The 21,284-nt window shown below is 41.8% G+C and overlaps 1 protein-coding gene across 1 annotated transcript; it reads right to left on the bottom strand.

The window, feature by feature from the left end:
- Nucleotides 1-2,101: 2,101 nt before the first annotated feature.
- Nucleotides 2,102-20,596, bottom strand: PPA1 (inorganic pyrophosphatase 1). The gene is made up of 11 exons (XM_067552705.1): nucleotides 20,462-20,596; nucleotides 17,139-17,203; nucleotides 13,156-13,209; nucleotides 10,749-10,868; nucleotides 9,200-9,286; nucleotides 8,699-8,825; nucleotides 7,668-7,795; nucleotides 5,959-6,044; nucleotides 5,678-5,747; nucleotides 4,310-4,349; nucleotides 2,102-2,434 (listed from the first exon to the last, which is right to left on the bottom strand). The coding sequence occupies exons 1-11, from the start codon at nucleotides 20,523-20,525 to the stop codon at nucleotides 2,403-2,405; spliced, it is 873 nt and encodes a 290-aa protein (XP_067408806.1). The 5' UTR covers nucleotides 20,526-20,596; the 3' UTR covers nucleotides 2,102-2,402.
- Nucleotides 20,597-21,284: the final 688 nt, after the last annotated feature.

Below are 21,284 nucleotides of genomic sequence, written 5' to 3'. Positions count from 1 at the left end.
TTCACTAGAATGTGCTTTCTGTGCATGTTCTAGTGAACCAAGTGTTTTGGCAGGAATAAAAACAAGGAGAGTCCTGTAGCATCTTAAAGACTAACAAATTTAATTTCTGCAGGCATAAGCTTTCGTGGGCTGTCACCCACTTCGTCAGACTTCATCAGACAGCCCACAAAAGCTTATGCCAGCAGAAATTAAATTTGTTAGTCTTTAAGGTGCTACAGGACTCTCATTGTTTTTGCTGTATACAGGACTAACATAGCTACCCCTCTGGAACTTGGCAGGAATGTGTCACAACAAATATTACTGAGGCCAGGAGTCTTATCATAGATTCTGTGACTTCCAGTCACCTCGGAAATCCTGGGGCAGTAGGGCTGAAGCTGTCAGCTTCTGGGGACTGCATGAACCTGAAAGCTCTCAGCTTCCACAGGCGGTGAAGGTCCCAGAGCTCTCTGCATGAGGGGGGCAGCTTGTAGCTGCCATGGGGCCTCCTAGCTCTTAGCTGCCACAGAGGGCAAGGCCCCTGTAGTGGCAGGGATTAAGGACATGGCGGTTCCAAGCAGCTGTGGGTGGTGGAGGAACCCTACAGACAGCGAGGGGACCTTAGAGAGCCGCAGGGGGCAGCCAGCTCCCAAACCTTGCAGCTGCTGCAGGCAGTGGGGACCACTAAGCCCCAAACTGCCATGGGTGGCAGAGACCCAGTGGCAGGGACTCCTGGCTCTGAGCTGCTGGTGGTGGCTGGGACCCTGCTGCTGTTCACCAAGGCATGTGGTGGGGACCCCTGGCCCTGAGCCACCACAGGTGGCAGGGACCTCAGAGCCCCAAGCCATGGCAGCTGAGGGGTGTACCCTGTAGCCATCAGCCACTGCCTACAGCAGGGGGAATCCCAGAGCCTTGAGCCATGGCTGGCCGGCCCCTGCAACTCCTAGCCCTGTCACAGGCGGTGGGTGACCTCATAGCCTTCAGTTGCAGGCAGGGATGTATCTTGGAGCTAACAATTTAGTGAAATTGAATTTTTAGATCACAAGCATGTATTTACCCTGAAAACCTGATTTTTAAGGGGTCACGTTCATTCAGTCACATAACAGACATACCCTGCACAAGTAACTGGTTGTATTTTAGGAGACAGTCGTGATAATGTGAAATGGAATAGAATCTACAGGTTGCTCACTATAGCATTTGCTCTGCAAAACTATTAGAAGTAAGACAGTTTGGAAATGGTACATTACTTAAATTAGCTAGGTTTTTTAAGGCACCTTCCTAAGAAGCAAAGCAATAAATAATTTTTTTTAAAGTACAACTACACTTTACAGGACTATATTAAAGAACAGTAGTCAAAGAACAGAAGCCCTATTATTTTGGGATTGTAAAGTATTCTTGTTCTCTGGAAATTTTGAAAATTCTCAACTGCAGTTAGGGAAGTGCTTCATAGAGGGGATTCTTATTTATGACTGTTTAAACCTCTTTGAACTGACTTTTTTAAAAAAAGTTTAGCAGCAAACGTGTATTGCTTAGTATCTTTAAATAATTTAATAAGGTTTAAACTAAGTATAAATTAACATAGGTTGTCAATTTCAGAATTTTATTTAAATTAAATAAAAGTACCCAAATGTATTTAAATCAGATTTGATTTTTTTTTAAAATTAGGTGATAGCATGGTGAATACAAAGTAAATAGCAAAAAAAATTTCTAACTGGTCAGTTTTAGTAATCTTACATTACATGCAGCAATAGCAGTTAGAGTTCTATAGATTTGTGAAAGTTAATATACCCAAGCAAATCTTTCTGTGCTTTAGGGTTCTAGCTGATACTCAGGAGTAAAAGATTTGGAATTAAGAACTGCCATGGCAGTTGAGTACTGCTACCCTGAGTGTCTAGGTACATGGGTTTTCAAGCAGACACCCCATATTTTTACAAATCACTGAAATTAAGTGTCATGGTCTCTCCTCCACAAAATCCTGGTGTTGTGAATCACAAGATGAACATATACAGCCTTTGGCTGTTGATAGAAGACATTTGTTTTTAAAGTCTTATTTGATTCAGCAGAGTAGCTTTGTGTTTAGACAGAATACTGGGAGAGGGGAGACAAGGAGATAGAATCCACAGAATGAATTTCAGCAAAATAATTTTATTTCTTAACAACATACATTGAACAGCCATCAAATATTCTGTACACAATTGAGTTGAACACCTAGTGTTGTGATGTACAAGGATACGTATTAAGACATGAAGTTGATCTTTTACAAGAAGATTGCTTTTAGTCTCCACTTGAACTTGCCACATCATTGGTAGATATGCAATTCTGTTATAATAAGTTACCTATGATAAGATCATTTTTTCCTCTGGAACTGTAAGCTACTATTTCTTTTTATTTTTTCCCCACTTATGGCTTCCTGGTACCTTTAGGTCTTAGTTTTTCTGGGTATAGAACCACTTGTCCACTGTAGTCGGGGGAAAAAAAGAAAGATTTAAACTCAGTTATCTGTACATTTAATTCAAGCTCTCTAGGACACCATAGACGGTTAATATTTCTGCAGAAGAGTTCGTGGACCCAATGATATTTACCTGTGGTTATTAGGCATTACTTGCCACCCAGTTCTCTCAAACTCTTTACTAATTTCCTCAACTCCTGGACTGTCAAATGTGATTTGGAAACTGCTCCTGTACCCACTGCAGTCAGTGGAAGCTTTACTATTAACTAGAATGGGGGCAGGACTCTTCTTTCTCACATCTTACCAGTACTGCTAAGTAGAGAAGCAATCAACAATAACATAGCTTTAAAAATAGCTAAGCTACACTAATGTTTGCAGTCCCAGTATTTTAATAGTGTGCTATCTCAGATGCAATACATAAATTAATAATTGTGTAGTCAGGATGCAGGAGCCTATGACCACGTTAATTTTATTTTTTAGTTCCATAATCCACGAGTACCCAAGTCAGAAGAGTGTTGGGCAACTTTTCAGTGAGACTAAGTCCCCCCCTCTTCTCCTCTCTTCCAGCCTTCCAACTGCACTGAAATTAGTGTTATTACATAATAGTGCAGACCAAGCATTCTGCACCAGATCTAGGGCAGTACTAATGCTTTAAAAATCCAAGAGAGTTCTGACTAGCACTCTCACCAAACTTAGTTAACATGAAAATTTAATTTGTGTTCCTGCTTCTTAAGTGAACTCCAAACTTGTGATTTTAGAACTTAATTACTACATCAGATGCCTTGGCAACAAGGCTGTCATTTTGATTATACGCTGATTAGTCTAAGACATTGGTGCAAAAAGGGCTGTGTTACATTTCAATGAATCCTGAGTCAGGGAGTTGGAAGCATTTTGCTTAGCTACTCCAGTATGCTAACTGAAGAAAGCATTACCCCAAGATATTTTTTTATGGAGACTGATTCCCTTTAAGGGGTGACGGGGCTCTAAGATGGCAGCTCATTTCAGTCATTTCCTCTTTGTTACATAGTTATGATCCCACAACTCCTGGAGTAAGGCAATCTGTGAAAAGTAACAGACTTACTCTAGGACTGCATTGGTGCTAACAGCCTCAAGATTTTAAGATTAGAGGCATGTTATAGCATCATATGTAGAAAAAAGGAGGATGGATGACAAGACTGCTTATAGCATTATGTAGCTGCTTCAGTACTGGCATCAATCAGTGAACCCATTTAATCTTTCTAGAAATAGCCAATTACAAGTTTAAAGATACAAGCATGCTCTATGAGGCAAAAGCATTTTTAATGAACAGTTCAAACAGTAACAGAAATGCTTTAGAAACGGATTAGATGGAATATTACTTTTCTACAACTTTTTTTGCTACTTACTTCCCACTCCTGGGGTTTTGAAATCAAGCCCTTCCTTTTTCAGCTCACTTATACATCGCAATATTAATGGATATATATTACGCTACTACTATAAACTTCCCCTTTCACTTTTTTTTTTTTTTTTGCATAAGGTAGAGAGGTGTGTGTTCTGCTATCATCATGCTTTCCTCTGGAATGCTTTTCCTAAAGCTCAAGAAACCTACTAATCCCAGTACTCCTTCCTCTTGCTTGCTAGAACTATTCAAACAGCAGTTAGAATGCTTGGTGCTACAGCATCTTCACATGTACAAAATTAGGAGTTAAAATAGTGAAAAGTTATTCAGACATTTTTAAAGTGTTACTAACAAAATCTAGAGTTCTAAATAAAGGTTTTGGTTTATTTCCAATGCTTTTAAAAATATTACTATCCTTAAAAGATTTGCAGTCCATTTTTCCTATAGAAAATCTCTTAACACTCCTTAAAGTCAATATGGAACAAGATGTAGGTTTTAAGGTTTACCTTCAGGTGGTATTGGATTGGCAACTCCATCAGGTGGTACCTGATAAATAAGAAGTGCATTACTGGTTTGTGATTATGCAGTCTGTTGAGGAACTGTTAAGATCTGGAGACTATGCTTTTGGGTGTTCACAAACCTCTCTTCACTAAACTACATTTCAAATCCAAGGTGTATAAATATGCAGAGATTCCTACCAGCCAATACTGGAGAACTATGGGTGATGAACACAGCTATATATTGTTTTTATTCTGCAAATCAGCACAGCTTCTAGGTAATGGGGAAGTAACTAAGCCAGCTACTCTTTTGGAAGCATTCTGCACTACACACCTCTACCTCTACAAAGGCAAGGAGATCACGTGCTGTTTTCTTTCTGCAGCTATAGCTATTTTGTCATGTCCCAATACTGGATTCCAGAAAACAAGAGCAAAGGAGATTTAGAATTAGGTTTGGATTCAAGGTTTAATATTTCCCAAGCAGTATTTCCAACACGCTTTTCTAGTGAAAAAATGGAAAGGTGGTGTGGCTGGTGACAATTCCAGTCCACAACCTAATGTAGTGTTCTGTCCTCAGAATTTTACCAGGTAATTCTGACACAGCTGTAACATGACACTTATAAAAATCACAGTGAGTTAAGCAGGTTTATATCTTCATCTATTTATAACTGGCCTCTGTTTCTGATCAGAATTATTTTAACATATTGAAATGATTTTTTCATTACCTATTCATTCGCTTCATTTTTTGTATCGTTTGTTGGAAATAGCCAAATATTGTGGTACTCCAGATTTACACCTGTAGCCAAATATTCTGAAGTGCTTGGATTCCTCCCCCACTTAAAAGTTTTGATTAATGCAGTACACAGATGTCAGACAATGCCATTTGACAGGAAATATTTTCAAGGAATCAGAAATGAGTCCTTTGGGAGTGGTTCTGTCTCAAATATCATGCATTTTGATGGCAAAGGGCAGCTTATACTTTAAAAACTGAAGTTCATATGTCATGTCTTAGCTATTAATTTTCAAAAAGTCCTTTAAGTTTTTTAACTTCAAGTCATTTTCATGAGTTAATGATAAAGAAACAAGTACTTTGCTCCATTAAAACAGAATTTCAAAAGCGATTCCATCCCTGGATGATGAATAGGGTGAGTAGACACTCTGAAAAGAAGTAGTTTCTGTATTCTCATGCATTTCTGCTTACAAAAGTTCATGCTTAGTTTGGCCATCCAGAGTGATTTTAGCCAGTACAATAAGCTGCTTCTATCAGGAATGTGATTTTTTTAGTGTACCACCTAAAACCCTTTTATCTTCTCTTTATGATCACTGATGTCAGGTGTTATTAAAAAAATAAAAATATCCAAATCTATTTGTACTTACTGCTTCCACGGTAGCTTTAGCAGATTCTTGACTAATACAAAAGGGGCTGTCTGACACAGTTGTATTTGCACTAAGAGAGAAAGGTCAATTATGAGACTATTAGACAACAGCATTAATAGTATTAAGGTTGTTTTTTAAAAACGGGAAAAACTTCAATCAGTTTTGGAACAAGCTACAGAATAAGTAGCTAGCACTAAAATAACAAAGATCTCTACTTTTTATTCCCATTTGCTTAGAATTCTTAACAAAAAAAGTAGTGTAACAGAAGAGTTGTAACTTACCAGTTGATTTCTCCTCCATCTGTTTTTTTAGATACTAGAGCTTTCCAGTGCTCATGAGTGCTTTTGATGATGTTAATTGCAAAGTCCTAAAATTTAAAAGAATAAATTCTGTATTACAGTTGAATACTCTAATGATCATCCCATTCTGTCAATTAGATAAGAGCCAACAGAGCCTAATGTTTACAGGTAGATATTTTAGATTTTCTTGCTATAAACAGACAAAGTATCCCTTCCATTACTTTGCCTGTGTCACCACTAGTATTATAGTAGCTAAGTGAGATTAGGACCGTTTTGCACTTTACAGACTCTAGCACAGTGGTCCCCAAACTTTTTCTGTTGCCCTCCCCCGCCTTACCCATCATAGAATCTGTGTCAGGAGCTGGGGCCAGAAGCTGTGGCACTCCCTCCCTGTCTCCTCCTCACATTCCTCTAGGGGGCACGTCCGACAGTTTGGGGACCACTGCTCTAGTAAGGCACAGTGCATGCCCCAAACACCTTAGCAGACAAGATGTGGGATTATAAAATTTCCTCTCTTTTAAAATGGAACCAACATGCCTAAGGTCACATAGTAAGTTTGTGGTACATAGAAGAATTGACCTCTGATGTCCCACATCTCAGTCCAATATCTTTACCATAAAACTATTTCCCCTCTCCTCTCACTAACAGAGTGTCTAGATTACTGAAGGAGGTTGAGGTTCACTGACATGCTGGCTAATCCTGACCTAACCTCTATCCTCTTTCCCTAGTTTAAGCAAGCCCTTAGATACCAATCACTGCAATACCCAAGAGGATGGGTAGGACAGGAAAAAGCAATAGCTACATACAGTAGCCATGACACTGGTCAGTTAGTGGAAATAATACTAATATTTCCTGTGTATTTAAATATTTTTAGGAAAATATTGTTAACACATTTTTTTTTTGCACAAACATTTAAATTCAAAGAACTTTTTAGACTTGTGTAGCCTAACATGATCCAGAAAGTGAAACTGGTAATGTAATGAAATTATAGTCAAAGCCAAGTGAAATGCTGAGTGAATATGGTTAAAAATAAGATTTTTCTTAAATTCTTGTTTCATATTTAGAAATAATTGGAAAGTGAGGGATGCTATCAAAACAAGACCCTTATATTGAATGAATCAGTGAGAATTTCAGAACATGCTTCTGTCACCTGCTAGGAGGCTCCAACAGACCAAGAATAAGAGGTGGGCAGGAAAATGAAGAGGAGATCACTAAGATAGAAGGAAGCTCCAGTCATGCCCCCTTTGTTCTGGCTAAGCTCCAAATGCCAAAAGAAATGCATGGAAGTTACTGTGCTAATTCTACACCAGAGGATCCTATGTGCTGGAATGATCCTCCTGTAGAGGGATACGCTTATTTTGCGTGTGGTTTCCAACAGCTTTGGGAGTTCAACAGCTACATTCCACCTGAGGATGTAACCCTTCATGTTTATGCTAGCAAGCAAAATAAAGATCGGGTTGGGAAGAGTTAGAAGAGGAATGAAATCAGTGATTTCTATTACAGTAGATAAAAACCTAAGCCACTTGACTACACTTTAAGTGAAACTTCTGTTTTGCTCTCACTAGCATTTAAGTATGTATATGTGCCCCCACCCTTGGTGTACTGACTACTGTTCCTCAACCATCATGTGTTTTTTGGATAATCAGAATTGGTCTTACAGATTTACAATAATGAAGAGATGGTTACATTACCTTGTTTTTAAATTCTCCATTAAATGCAAACTGGTTTTCTGGCTTCCCATCAGGTACTTTGTACCTTCTAAACCAGTCCACTGTAGCTTCTAGGTATCCAGGTTTCATCTTTCTGACATCATCAATATCTAACAGTGTAGGAAAAGAAACTCTTATCATGCAAATAGGTGCAATCTCAAACCAGTCTATGCAATAAGTATAATGTTCTTTCGTCCAGACCACCTTTGTGGTCTAGCACTACTGAGGAAGATAAACATGATTGTTGGCTACCCTGCAACATCTCCTAGACAGTGTATGCCTAGCTCTCATGAGAAGTCACTTGTTGAAGTCAGATTTGAGGCTGGTTGATCCTCACAGTATATCCAACTGTCAAAAGCGTAGAAGAGTTATACTCAAAGATAGTTTATTGACAACCTTTAACGTCAGATTAGCCCAAGTTACTTTTCTGGAGCCTTTTCTGATTTTCAGGGGAGATGGGACAGAAGGAATTTTGATCTTTAGTCAGAGAAGCTTGAGTGGAGAACTTAGATGTGTTTTCTGTGAGATACTATATGCTCACTTAGCTGTATGGGCCAGATCAAGTCAGCTGTTATACAGAGGTACAAGCTGTGTCTTCTGCCAGCAAAATCTTATGAATGCCATGTATACAATTCACCCTCAGTGGAGTTTCCACTATCACCTTTTCTCAGGGTTTTGGCTGCACAAGAGCAACTAGCTCCTGCTGGAAGCTTCAAATCAGCCTCTGCCAGCAGAGGTGCTAAAGGATTGTGCTGAACCAATGCATTCTTCTACTGCCTAGGCCAGCACCACTTCTAGGAATATGTGGATCCGTTGGCACAGGAATCTGGATGGGAATGTGAAATGGGGTTGTATTCACCTTGCTCTGCCATGGCTCTGTGCAGAAGCTGGCTAAAAATCTAGCTCTATGGATTTTAAATGCAGATTTTTCCAGTATGAAAAAATGTTCTGTTCAAGATCCCCAGTTGGGTAAGGAAAGAGCCAAAACAACACCTTCCTCCTGTGCTACTTACTGTTATAGTTGGCTGCTTCAGCATCTTCTATATTGATTGCAATTACCTTCCAGTCCGTCTCCCCCTCATCAATCAGCGCCAGTGTACCCAAAGCTTTCACTTTAATTACTTCTCCTCTTGAGCACACCTAATTAAATCAATTTATTTATTAAGTATTTCTACCAATGTGCTATGGGATGTGTAATATAAATTACAATTCAGTAAAAAGTTAACATTCAAAACAAGTTCAGTAAGAGGATCAATACAAAAGAGGGACTAGCTGGAAATTAATCTAAATCATACTACTGGTTAGCCATTAACTTGAACCTTGGCCTGAATTACATGAATTTGGGGAATTAAGATTCATCATATTTCAGCACCAGATGTCTCTATGGCAGCATGAAGAGAAGCCAAGTTCTTAATAAAAGATCCAGAAGTAGGAGTTAGGTAGCCTCTGAAGTCAATTAATTTAATAGATTACAGTTTTCAGAAATAAACATCCTTTGTAAAATAGCACATTACCTTGCTTCCAATTTCACACACATCAATTGGATCATTATCTCCACTGCAGCCAGTATTTTCATCTTTATGTCCTGGATACTCCCACGTCTACATATGAGAAAGATTTTTAAACTACCAGAGAACCCCCGAGATTCAGAATTTACATGAATGGATGGCTCTGAGTTTTTCATGCAGGCAGCAATGTTCTAATGAAGAAAGTTAATTAAGATGGAATGTTCTCCAACTGGGTTTCAGTGGGAAGAAAGTCAGTTTTGATCGCTGGTTAAGAAGTTTCCATGTGTTTTTACATTTGTTTACACTTTACCTATTTTAAGTTAGCCTGTTTACTTTGTCTATGGATCTGGGATTTCTAGATCAGTATAAGCTGCATACTCACTTCCACTGACTGTTCTTTTGAACTACTTCTCCTTATCAGAACTGACCTGATTTCCTCCTAGCTCAGAGGGGAAGATACAGAAAGTTATCAGGATAATTAAAAGACAAGATCAGCATTAAGATAGACCTTTTAAAATAAACAATTTGTAGTAGCATTATTTACATCTTTATGCTGGCAGGCAGCCAAACCTGTCTATCGCCTCACAGTTCTTCAGAGGTGGAAAGTTTGAACTTAAGGTGGGTGGACAAAGTTCAGAGAAGGGTACAGAAGAGATCCATTCTGTATAGGTTGCCATTCAATGTGTTTTGTTAGCTACAACATTAAGTAAAAACCCAGCTTTTATCTATATAAGATTGCAAGTCTATTTCTAGAAAAGGCCAGGACTGATCAAATTACAAATATGAAGCCCAGTAGAATGCAAGTTTTAATACTGCATCTTGTCTAAAGTAATTTTAGTATAATTAGCCAGAAGATCCTAAAGCATTTTCAAGTTACACATTAATGGCTCTCCTTATGATTTTTCATTGTCTATACACAAATGAGTCTATATCACAAATGAGATAATTAACAGTCTCCTGACAAGCTTTTTTTTTTTTTTTCCACCCCCAAATAAGAATTTGTCAGGGAACTGAAATCCAGGTCATACCATTAGATGAATGAAGCAGCAGGCGTCTGAGACTTACGCATGGACAAAGAATCACTCCTACCAGAGAGTACTTGCCAAATGCCTAAAACATTCATTCTTATGTAGCAACGTTCTTCAGTGAAGAGTATCAACCTACAACTCATTTCTGCAGACTGCTGTTCAACTGAATTGATAGGTGGCAGAGGTCATTGTGGCTTAATGGCTAACATTTTATTATTGGTAAAATGCCAATTTTATTCTACACTGGTATTTTGCTGCAAGTTTATATTTTCGTTAGCTTGTTTACAACATGACTTGCATACTTACCTTCTCTTGAGATTTCTGTCATTGTCACTATTGACAACATATTTCCCCTCATTAGTATTTGCTATTGCAGTTTCAGTCTAAATAGATTAAGCAGATCTTGTTTTGCTCTTGTGGTAGCATTCACTTTCTTAAAATATATAAATATATTCAGGATGGTATTTGTGTGGCTAATATTTAGTTTTCACCGTAAGAAAAGATGATATATATGCATAATGCAATACCTGTGGGATAGCACCATAATTCCAGATATAGCCCTTGTGGGGAAATATATTAGCAACATAACGCAGCTTTCCTTTCTTCACATCTTGTTTAATTGGATTTAGAGGATCTTTTGTTGCAATCTGAAATAGATAAAATGAGTTACCTGCATGCTTTTTTCCCCTAAACTAAAATAAGGACCATTTAGTTACCCTGACCCATGATTTTCAAAATTAGGAACCTCAATCTCAAAATAATTTGAAAACCTGGCTGCGTATGTAGTGTCTTCTAAGAACACAGCAGTTCCCATTAAAGTCAACCAGATCTGTTGGGTTCAGTACTTTTCAAAATCTGACCACATAAGCAAATGCCAAAATATGCCTAAAGGCTCTTTTTTCTTTTTAACAGAAAGTGTTGGCATGGGTTCGCCAGTATAAAATAAATAATATTGACACAATGGTAAATTTTGCCTCTGGAAGAGTTGCTTAACATGGTATCCAAACCAGTCCTATTCTGGCTGAGCCCTTCCTTGGAGATAAAGATACATTACAGATTGTAGTTATTAGGGTACAGGCTCTCTCTCAGGGATCCAGCTATTCAGGGTCCAGAGATAAAGGGAAGTGTAGCAAGGCGCTGTGGCCTTCCTCGGAGCCCGGGTCTGAGGAAGGGTTGCAACGCCCCTGCTGGGCAGAATAGGGCCCGACAGGCCAAACTGCCCAGAAATAGAGGGGCGGAGCCAAGGCAGGAAGGGGAACTATAAAAGGCCGGCATCTAAAACCTACCCGGATTGCTGGGCCCTAGTGACTGGAAAGGGCTGCCAAGCCTTAGTAGCTGGAACGAGCCACCCGAGACTCCTGGGTGGGAAATACCCCGAGGCCAGCTTTGACCTGGAGGAGCTGCCTGACGCCGGGGATCCCTGGAAGGTGACCTAACCCTGTGGACTGGAGGAACCCCTGGGACAAGCTGCCCTCCACTGACGACAGAGAGGAGTTTCCAGACCTGCCACCGGTCGATGGGGAGGGACTTGTGGGTCTGCTGCTCACAGAGTACCCCAGCGACCCAGAGGGAGACGAATGCCTGCAGGTACCTGGGGACTGGGTGGCCTAGGATCAGCTGACTAGCAAGCGGCTGAGTCAGGGGCTAATCCCCATTAGCGTGTTGCGGCTGGAGCCCCACTGACTCAGTGGCAAACTGCTTTTCCACTGATAGGGCCCTGGGCTGGCATGCAGTAGAGTCAGGTGGGCCTGCGTCCCCTTCCGTCCTTCCCTAACCACCCCGGGAGTGCTTGACATCCTCTGCGTGTGGCTAGCAGAGGATATTGAGCTCTACTGGCCCTGCCTGCCTGCAAGGCTGGGGGCTCCAGACTATTTTGCTAGCCCTGCCTGTGGAAAGGCTGGGGGCTATTGACTCCCCCACCAGCCCTGCCTGGCTTGCAGGTCAGGGACTATAGACTACTTGCCTGCCCGAGGGCTGGGGGCACCAGACTGCTTCACTAGCTCTGCCTGGGGAAAGACTGGGGGCTATAGACTCTTTGCTTGCCCCGCCCTGCCTGAGGGCCAGGGGCACCAGACTGCTGCACTAGTCCGCCTGTTGGAAGGCTGGGCTACAGACCCTGAATTAGCCCTGCCCTATGGGAGGGCTGGAGGGCTACAGACTAGGAAGGAAGCCTGCCCCGCTGGGGGTTGGGGCTAAAGACTTGTAAACGGGCACCGTTTATTCCCCTAGAAGGCAGCGCTGTGGCTTTCCTTGGAGCCTGGGCCTGAGGAAGGGTCGCGACTCCCCAGCCAGATTGTGCCACCGGCTTACAGGAAGACTACTCCCAAGGGAGGTAATTCAGATAAGCAATTCCTCTCAAATTATGCTTGTGTAGTCTGCAGTCATTCCAGTGCCCAAGAAGTATGGACCAAACTAATCCCTTTCCTGAGGAAAGTCTCTTCCACAAGGCAACTGGGGCTGTAAGCATGAGTCTTAACTCTGCATGAACACCTGGGTCTTGGACTGAAGAAAGCTTCACCACACACAGGAGTGATCCAAAGTTACTAGATCATTTCGCTAGTAACTACAGGAGAACTCAAGATTTTAAAAGTTTTCATAAAACTGCCCATACTCTGCAATTCTTTTTATACAGTCAAGTGTGTCTTTCAATGGTTATATCTAAACTGAGACATCAACATTGGCCAGAGCTTTAAGTTTCATGATATTTTGCTTACTTCAGTATTAATACACAATAAAGCTAGTTACCATAGTTCTACATTTAGGTCTGTATTAATTTGTATTTCTTCTGCTTCTTCCAGAATACAAAGTGTACTATGCTAGACAACTCTTTTCCTTTAGGAAAAAAACCCCAAAACATACCAAATTCAGCAGAGCCAGAGATTTAAGAACCAGAGGCAGCAAAACTTTCAATTATGGCTTTTATCTTCCACTTACCTCCATCTTTGCATTTGTCCATCGAGGTACTTCCACAATCATGTTGAACACATTCTGAAACAAGCAAGAGGCAGATCAGCAAAATCTCTCAGGAATGAGATGTACGTCCCCATATTCTAAAGCAAGCATATAAATTAATCAAAAGCAGCAAGTTTTTTTTAAAGTTCTATAACATTTTGCTGTGTCCAACAAATAAGGTAATTTTTGTTATATCTTTATAACTGCCTGGGCAACAGGACTTTAAGTGTCAACAGTAAAGTGCACAACATTCAGACTAATATTACTCCTCCATGCAAGCTCAGCATTAAGGCTACAGTACTTTAGTCTGATGGGTTATGTTGCTGAAAAGATACTTGTTACACCAACAGTGTTTAAAACAAACAAACAAACAAAAAACCTATGATACTACTAGGTCCTGAAAAACCAGTTTTAAATTATTTGTTTTTTTAAACATATAGCAAGTAGCAGCTCATAAGACTTTCTAATGAGAAACAAAATGGAGGCCAAAGCAAGCATACACAGATCCATGACACTAAAATGTTTCATTTTTCATTTACAGGATGAATACAATTGAGGCAGTTCTAAGAAAAATGCTTTTGATAAACATTCTACATTTCAGTAATACAAACTCCACCCTGATAAACAAAAAAGAACCAAAGATCTCTGAGGCGTTCTGATTCCTACCCCTCCACCAAAGAATTCAGTCTAAGACAGCTCCAATATAAGGATAACCTGTATCTCTTACCTGAAAAATGTTGCATCTATAGCTAAGGAACATTTAATGGAGTAAGTGCAAGGAGTGCCAGGAATATAGAACTGTCTTTTGCAGTACTGAGACTATGGGTGGAACTTGGCAAGAAGTTCCACTGAGATGAGAATTAGACCAACACAGAGTGCTTTTTGAAAGTCCCATCCTAGAGGTCTTTCTTCCTCCAGGTGAGAGCTTTTCTGTACCCCCCCCCTTTTTTTTTTTAAACCACCCCACTAAATAAGATTGGCTTGATTTTTCTCAAAGTGCTGAGCTCCTGGCTCCATACCAACCGTTGGTTCATCTAATCCCCAGGTTAAGCAGCATTAGTGTTTCAGAATGGTTATATCAGAGATGATAAATTCCTTGCACCTGCATTTCACCATAGCTGGACAACTGATTATATGCAATCAATGTTACATGTTCTCCAGTTTCAGTTTACTACACATACTCCTTCAACATTAGGGGCTCTTTTCTGTGGGTTCAGAGCTCTATTAGTGTGTGTGTGCATTGCTCTACTAAGGAACGAAAGAGAAAGATCCATTAGTGTGGCAAATGCCATGGATCAGAACAGAGTAGGTAGGGTGTGACTGTTCAATCAGTTCTTAAGTGTATGGAAATAAAGAACTTTTGCAGGGAGGGAAAAGGAGTTTGGAGGGCATTGCCTAAATTTAAGATAAGGCAAGATTCTGGAAACTTGCATGTATATAGAAGCTATTTCGTATTGGGGAAATTAGGTGGGTGAGTGTGACATGGCTTAGAAGGCATGATCAATACACTAAGATGTTGTGAAGCCACACAGAATACTAAGAGGGCAAGAGCCCATGAAGAGATTTAGCACATCTCAAATCTTAGACTGCAAAATACTTTACAATCCTCTCAAGATCTTAAAAATACCAGGATTAAGAGCTAGGGACAGTGTCCAGACAGAGTAATATAACCTCTTGCCCTAAAATGGACTCCCTAACAAAACAGCTACTAAGCCAGCAGAGAAACCAGGAAGGATCCCTAAAATAATCCTGCAATAAAAAGAAAAGTAAGACCATTACCACTGCAGTGTGTAGTTTAAACCCTACAATATTAATCTCACTTATTTCTCCCCGCTGACTTTTGTACTCACATCCCACAGACACTGATGCAGTGTGATGCTTGCTTATCAGTCTGAGAAAATATTTTTACCAGGAGGATTTACTGTAAAAAGCAAGAGATAGCTAGTGGACTGTGCAGTTGCCTGATCTTCTGGACTCTTGCCTCTTTTCTTACCACCCTCGGAACATGGTCATAGTAACCCTCTCCCTGAAAATGGGTATAACTTCCTCAAACCATACATCAGCGGAAGTGTTCACAGGGAAGAAGCCCAAGGCAGAACATAACAGCCCAAAGAAATGTTGGATAGCTTTCATCCACTGTATTTCACACACACAGCGGCAGTTTTACAACTACCCTTTATTAAACTTGAGGTTTTGATGTGCATATGCTGTGGTTCACTGAGGTAGCAGAACTGCCTTTCCTAGACTGAGTAAGGAAGAATGCAGAGGGTACCAGAGACTAGTGCACAGATGTGTGTTTTTTCTTTCTTTTTTTTTTTTTTTTTTAAAAGATGGCTACCTCTAAATCGATAATTCATCTTTAAAAAAAAAAAACAACTATGTATTTTAATATTAGCAATTGGAAAACAAAAATAGCATTATATGACCAGCCAGCTCTCTACAAAATGTAGATATTAAGGCAACACAGACAGGTCCTCTATAGGTCCTCTTCGTAAAACCGAGCTCCACAAATTACTTTGCATAATAGGATATTAAAATTAGCACCTGAAGGGGGAGGAGGAATGAGTTTAAAAAAAGGGGGCAATGGAGAAGAGACATCCCTGAGACACAGATTGTATTTGGAGCCAACATCTTCATCAAGCATTGACATTGCAGAACTTGATGCCATTTCAGTTTGTCAGAAATCATTTTGAAATGATGAGTCCAGAAAAAGCCTTCAATTCTGCTACAAAGTTTGACCATATTCAGCACTCCCATTGATGTCAGTGGAAGTACATCAGTAGTTCAAGGGGCTATAGAGACTTTAAAAAATGTTAAAGTTACTAGGAAATTTTCCAGATATAATGGAAGAGAGTCTCACACCACTTGTGTCACCATAGCACTAGCACAAGTTTTGCCAATTCTGAACTAGCACAATGTTTTGTCAAAAGTACAAGAAGAGGTACAATAAAAATCCTTAAGAGATGGGACAGGGGACACACAATGAAAAATTTCTTCCACACAATGTATCATTCCCAAAATCCTAAGCACTTTCAAAAAAGTTCAGGGCGGAATGTGCAGAAAAGGAGGCATTAACCCCTTCTGCTCTTGGGCCAGATCTTGAGAACAAGTGAGAGCAGCTATTCTAAGTTGCAGGAGGTGCCCACAACCTTAAGGACTTGTTATGGCATCCATGGATCACAGAGAATGCAGGAATGCTCCAGCCACACTCCTCTGAGAGCAGGATAGTTTTATAGGAGCTAGTGCAGTGGTTCTGAGCAGCCTGATCATCTCACTTTGAACTGGAAGGTTACTTCAGTAGCTGGTTGAACTGGAATTAGGACAGGTCTTCAGTGGGAAAGTGATGCAAAGCAGCACTAATACAGATAAGAATCTAGCCCAGAACTAAGAAGTGTTTCAGTTTGATGCAATGAAGACATACGATATTTCAGTGGAGCTTTACATAAGGATTCTGCTCATGTGGATTAGGGCCCAAACCCTCACTTTTTAATCACTTTTCAAATTCTTCTTCTGCAATAACATTCTTATAAGAGTTTACATTTTTAGTAACTCCTTTCCATGAAGCCAAACATTTCAGTTAATAAGAATGGTAACAATGTTATTTCACATGTCTCAGTTAATAAAATTGCCTCAGTGGCTTAGCACCAGAAGTTATTTACTAGTTCCAAAGTACAGAAGACTGTACCATTTATTTCATGGCTAAGTTTGTACTGAATTTCCCTTATCACCACAGAAAGAGCATGTACGTAAAATTCCACCTAATCCAGTTTGCTCAGTTAGAGAGATTGCAGTTGTACTGTTTGGCCAGTGCCCATCTACTGTAATAGTTTATGTTGCGCAGTCATTTACCACACAGATGCACTGAAAGGACAAAAATCAACATTATCTGTAGGGAATAGGTTTCTAACAGATAAATTCTCATTGTGGTCAGCTAAGAACCTGCTTAATATAACCATATACATTACCTTGCCAGCATCAGCATACATTGGAATATCATGGAATGGTGAAATGTATTGTCCTTTACCATTTTCTGAAAGAATAACATATTAAGCTAGTAATTAAAAATGCTTTAATTAGCTGTAATGAAAGCAATTTAACAAAATCTCCTAGGGCTATAAAATTGGCTTTATTCAAATGCCTAGCTTAAAAGATGTTGTCTATGCCTTGAAATAGTAACAATGAAGCTAATGTCAGAGATGTAGTGTTACTATGTTACAGCTCCATTACTGCAACATAGGCCTTATGAAACTCCCCATGTTTCCTCCAAAAATACTATGCAAGAGAAGACATAAGAAACCAGCTAACACTTGTTTGAGGAGCTTACCTTAATATCTGCAAACATAACTTAACATATAAAAGGAGTCTTTTTTTTAAAAAGGTTGTGAATACAAGTAGGAAGTAACAAGACATACCTTTGCCAAGTAAGGCATGATTATGCTGCTGTGTCTACCTCCCTAATCTTAGCACAGCTTAAAAGAATCAACAGAAAGAAACATTCTATTTCAAACTCTAAGAAGGAGTTGATATCACAGGTGTATAATACCCTCAAGTAGTAAGAAAAAAAACCCTGGAATAATGGAAGTAGAAAATGACACATCAGAGAATGTATGGGGAAAATGGCACAGGACAACCTCAAATGACACCTATGGAGGTGACTATCTGTCACAAGATTATACAAGTATTGATAACTGTCAAACACTGGCTGGAAGAAGGGCAGCAAATAATGTCCAGATCTTACAGGAAGTCATCTAGATTCACTTTAAGACCACAACAAGATGTATTAAGGTTCCAGCTATAACTTGTCTTGGAGCTATATCCTAAAAGCTCCCCTAATAACTACATACAGAAGCCTTGTTAATAAGCAAGGCCTATGCTTCCCCTCCCCCGTAAGTGCTATAGATCAGTGTTTCTCAACAACTGCTCCATGGACTGGCACCAGTCCCTGAGATCTCCCTGACCCAATTTAGGAAGACAGCAAAAGCTGGTCCCAAGCTGGTCGCTGGTTTCAAAAAGGTTGAGAAACACTGCTATAGATCACCCAGCAAGTCAAAGTGGTTTCATATATATAGCTCATGCAAAGGGCCTTTCCACAGTATTTTTTTTATGACTAGCTCTTGAAGACTACCTGTTAGTTAGGGTTGACTAATCTCATTCATGAGTTACAGTTATCACACATTTCCACCTCCTTCTAGCACCAGTTTTCTGTGAAGGGGGAGGGGGAGGGTGTTTCATCCTCACCTTACATCTGCTTAGCAGGAATGAGTCTGAAGCAGTTTCTTGCCCCAGCCAGAATCCTATGCTCAGCAATCTAGCAGGATCTTTGCAAGACTGTCCTGCCCTTGACTGCAAATAACTAATTTGGAGCTCAGTATCAGAGTGCTCAGTGAAAGCAGCTATTATCTTTGAAGTACAATAAGTTGAAACAAACTGGTCCACAAAACCACTAAAATAAAGAAGTAGTGTTGACAAGGACTGGAAAGTTTACTGTATGCTATGTAGATGTTCTGCTTTCCTTCACATACTGGTGAAATTAATATTTAGAACCCCTGCTGGGATTTAAAGCCACAACAGCAACTGTGCTGCTGTTACAGCCTGTGTCTAAGGGAACTTTGAGGGATCTGGGAATTAACAGTTTCAGTTCTGTGAGTATTCTGTATTTTCTACATACTTATTCCAGCATAAATGTAGTTGCCCTTGAGACTAAAAGAGTCACCAGATTGTCCTTTAGTTCCTCCTCAATAAAGCAAAACGTTGGAAATCAGGTATAATTTCCATGCAGACAATGTAAAAAAGGCAGTTATTTTTACTGTTGACTAAGCAATATCCATTTTAACTGGCAACTCCATTTTCTCATGTTCCTATTGCATGAGTTGTAAAGTATGGAAGGGTTCTGTTATTCACATACCTATATATTTCCAATTAGTATCACCCGGACATTTTGTAATGTCAAGGACAGAGTCTGCTTTTACTCTGTGAAATCAATTTCAAATCTTAGCAGGTCAATATTAGATATTAACTCTTCCTATTAAACAATACAGTACTAGATTAATTATTATCACTTTGCTAGAAAGATTATATTGGATACAAAATGTTTCATAATCTCAGTAAAAACAGTCATTAGGAGAAGATTAGTCACTTAAATGGCTAAATTAAAGGAGCCACTTAGGACTCTTAGCTACTATCTCCCTTCAAACAATTGAGTTGGGAAGGCTGTATTCAGTTAAGCATTTTTTTCTTCTTCTAAGGTGCAACAGAGCAGGTCTGTTATTTGTAACCAGTTCACTATCATGCCTTATACTCTTAGCCATAGAAAGTCAGCTTCTTCGGAAGCCAGATGATGCAATACTCAGAGAGCCAGTTTTGTTCTCTCCTTCATCCCCAGCATAACTTCTTACTTGACAGCGATCACAGGTTGGGAGTAGGTACAGTTGGGAACTGCTTACCTCTCTGGAGGCATTCCGAAGATTTAAAGGATGCACGCAGAGCAAGACGCATTGCATTAACAGAGGTGTTTGACACATGTCTTGTCAAGAATAAGAGGAAAGCTAAGTAGCTACTTCCCTGAGGGAACAATGAGGTCTTGTAAGCCCCAAAGGATTCTAAGGTAGGACTTGGAAGAGATGACAGGGGCTTGATGAACAGTGTCAGGCAGTCAGGCAGTCTCCCAGTCTTAAAAATATGGGTGATACCTCCCCTTCCCCACATCCACACCCCTTCTATGATAAAACAATGCGTATGAGTAGATGACTTGCCACAAGCGAGTTCATTTTTGCAGAATTGCTGCTCGAGACACACGTAGCAGCGCTTTCGTTGCTGCCCTGCACGATGGCCGGCCCCATTTCCACCAGCCAGCCACTTCACCGGGCCAGGCTGAGCTCTGGGAGGCGGTGTCCTCTAAACCAGCGCCCCACGTTGCCGGGCCAGGCTAAAGGTCGCTCCCCCAGAGGCAGCTCTGGGGGGTGGAGCAGGAAGCAGAGAAAAGAAAAGCCTCTTGCGGGATTATCCAGCAGCAGGCACCGTGGCCGGCCCCACCTGCGCCGCGCTCAGACTTTAACCCGCCCGGCTACGGGCCGGCGAGGGACGGTACCTAGGCAGCTCCGCAGGGATTTGGCCAGCGGGGCCGGGTCCCCGACCGAGGGCAGGGCAGGGGCCGTGCCTAGCCCCCTCGGAAGAGAGGGGGCGACCCCCGGGCGGGAGGCTTCCCCCAGAGGGGCGCCGTGCCGTGCCGTGCCGTGCCGTGCCCCCCCCCCACGATCCCGCCACCCTGCCCGGGCACCCCCCCACTCACTGAAGAAGAGCCGGTACTGCAGGCTGTTGGGGGCGGCGCGCTCCTCCACGCTGTAGCTGGCCATGGTGCCGCCGGCAGCGAACAAGGAGATACTGACTGACACACGCCGCCGCGCTGCGCTACGTCAGGGCCAACCCCTCACCAAGACAGGCTCGCGCCGCCCGGGCACAGAACTGCGCATGCCCCGGACCCCGCCCCCCCTTACGCCCCGCCCAGTCAGCCTTCGGGAACAGCATTGCGCAGGCGCACGGCGATCTGGCCCCCTCCCCTCCCCTCGACTACCATGCCGCAGAGAACAGCAATGCGCAAGCGCATCCCCAGGCCTCGCCTTCCTCGGCTCCTGTCCCATCAGCGAGAGGGCTGTGCGCATGCGCAGTCATTTAGGCCTCGCTCGAACGCGCAGGCTGTCAAGAAAGAACATACACACGGACACGTGGCGAGGCTAGCCTGTGTCGCCCGAGTGAGCCGGCCGGGCCCGGCCGCTTTGCCTGTCTGCGTACGTGGCGTGTAGCGTGGCGGCCGCAGGGCCTGGCGCACAGTTAGTCCGGAGGACAGTCAGTGGCTTGCGGGCTGCGGCGAGGGAGGGAACGTGGCAGCAGCGGCGCGCCGCTGGGACGCCCTAAGATGCAGAGGGGCTGGTAGGCGAGGGGTCCCCGCCATGACCGTAGCTGCGAATGCACCGGGTGACCTCACCCGAACCTACCTACCCACCCTCTTCCTCCCCTGCGGGCTGCGCCCCGGGCCGGGGGCCTGGCCCTCAGCCCTGCGCTGCCGACCTGTGCTGGCAGGCCAGCGATGCCCTCCGTCTCTGCACGGGGCTTTG

The sequence above is a fragment of the Emydura macquarii genome, unplaced genomic scaffold, assembly GCF_026122565.2.
Source record: "Emydura macquarii macquarii isolate MOO-44397 ecotype Brisbane River unplaced genomic scaffold, CSIRO-AGI_Emac_v2 contig_1390, whole genome shotgun sequence".
Lineage (NCBI taxonomy): Eukaryota > Metazoa > Chordata > Testudines > Chelidae > Emydura > Emydura macquarii.
Note: the sequence above shows the minus strand (reverse complement) of the source record. Positions and strands in the feature narration are given on the sequence as shown.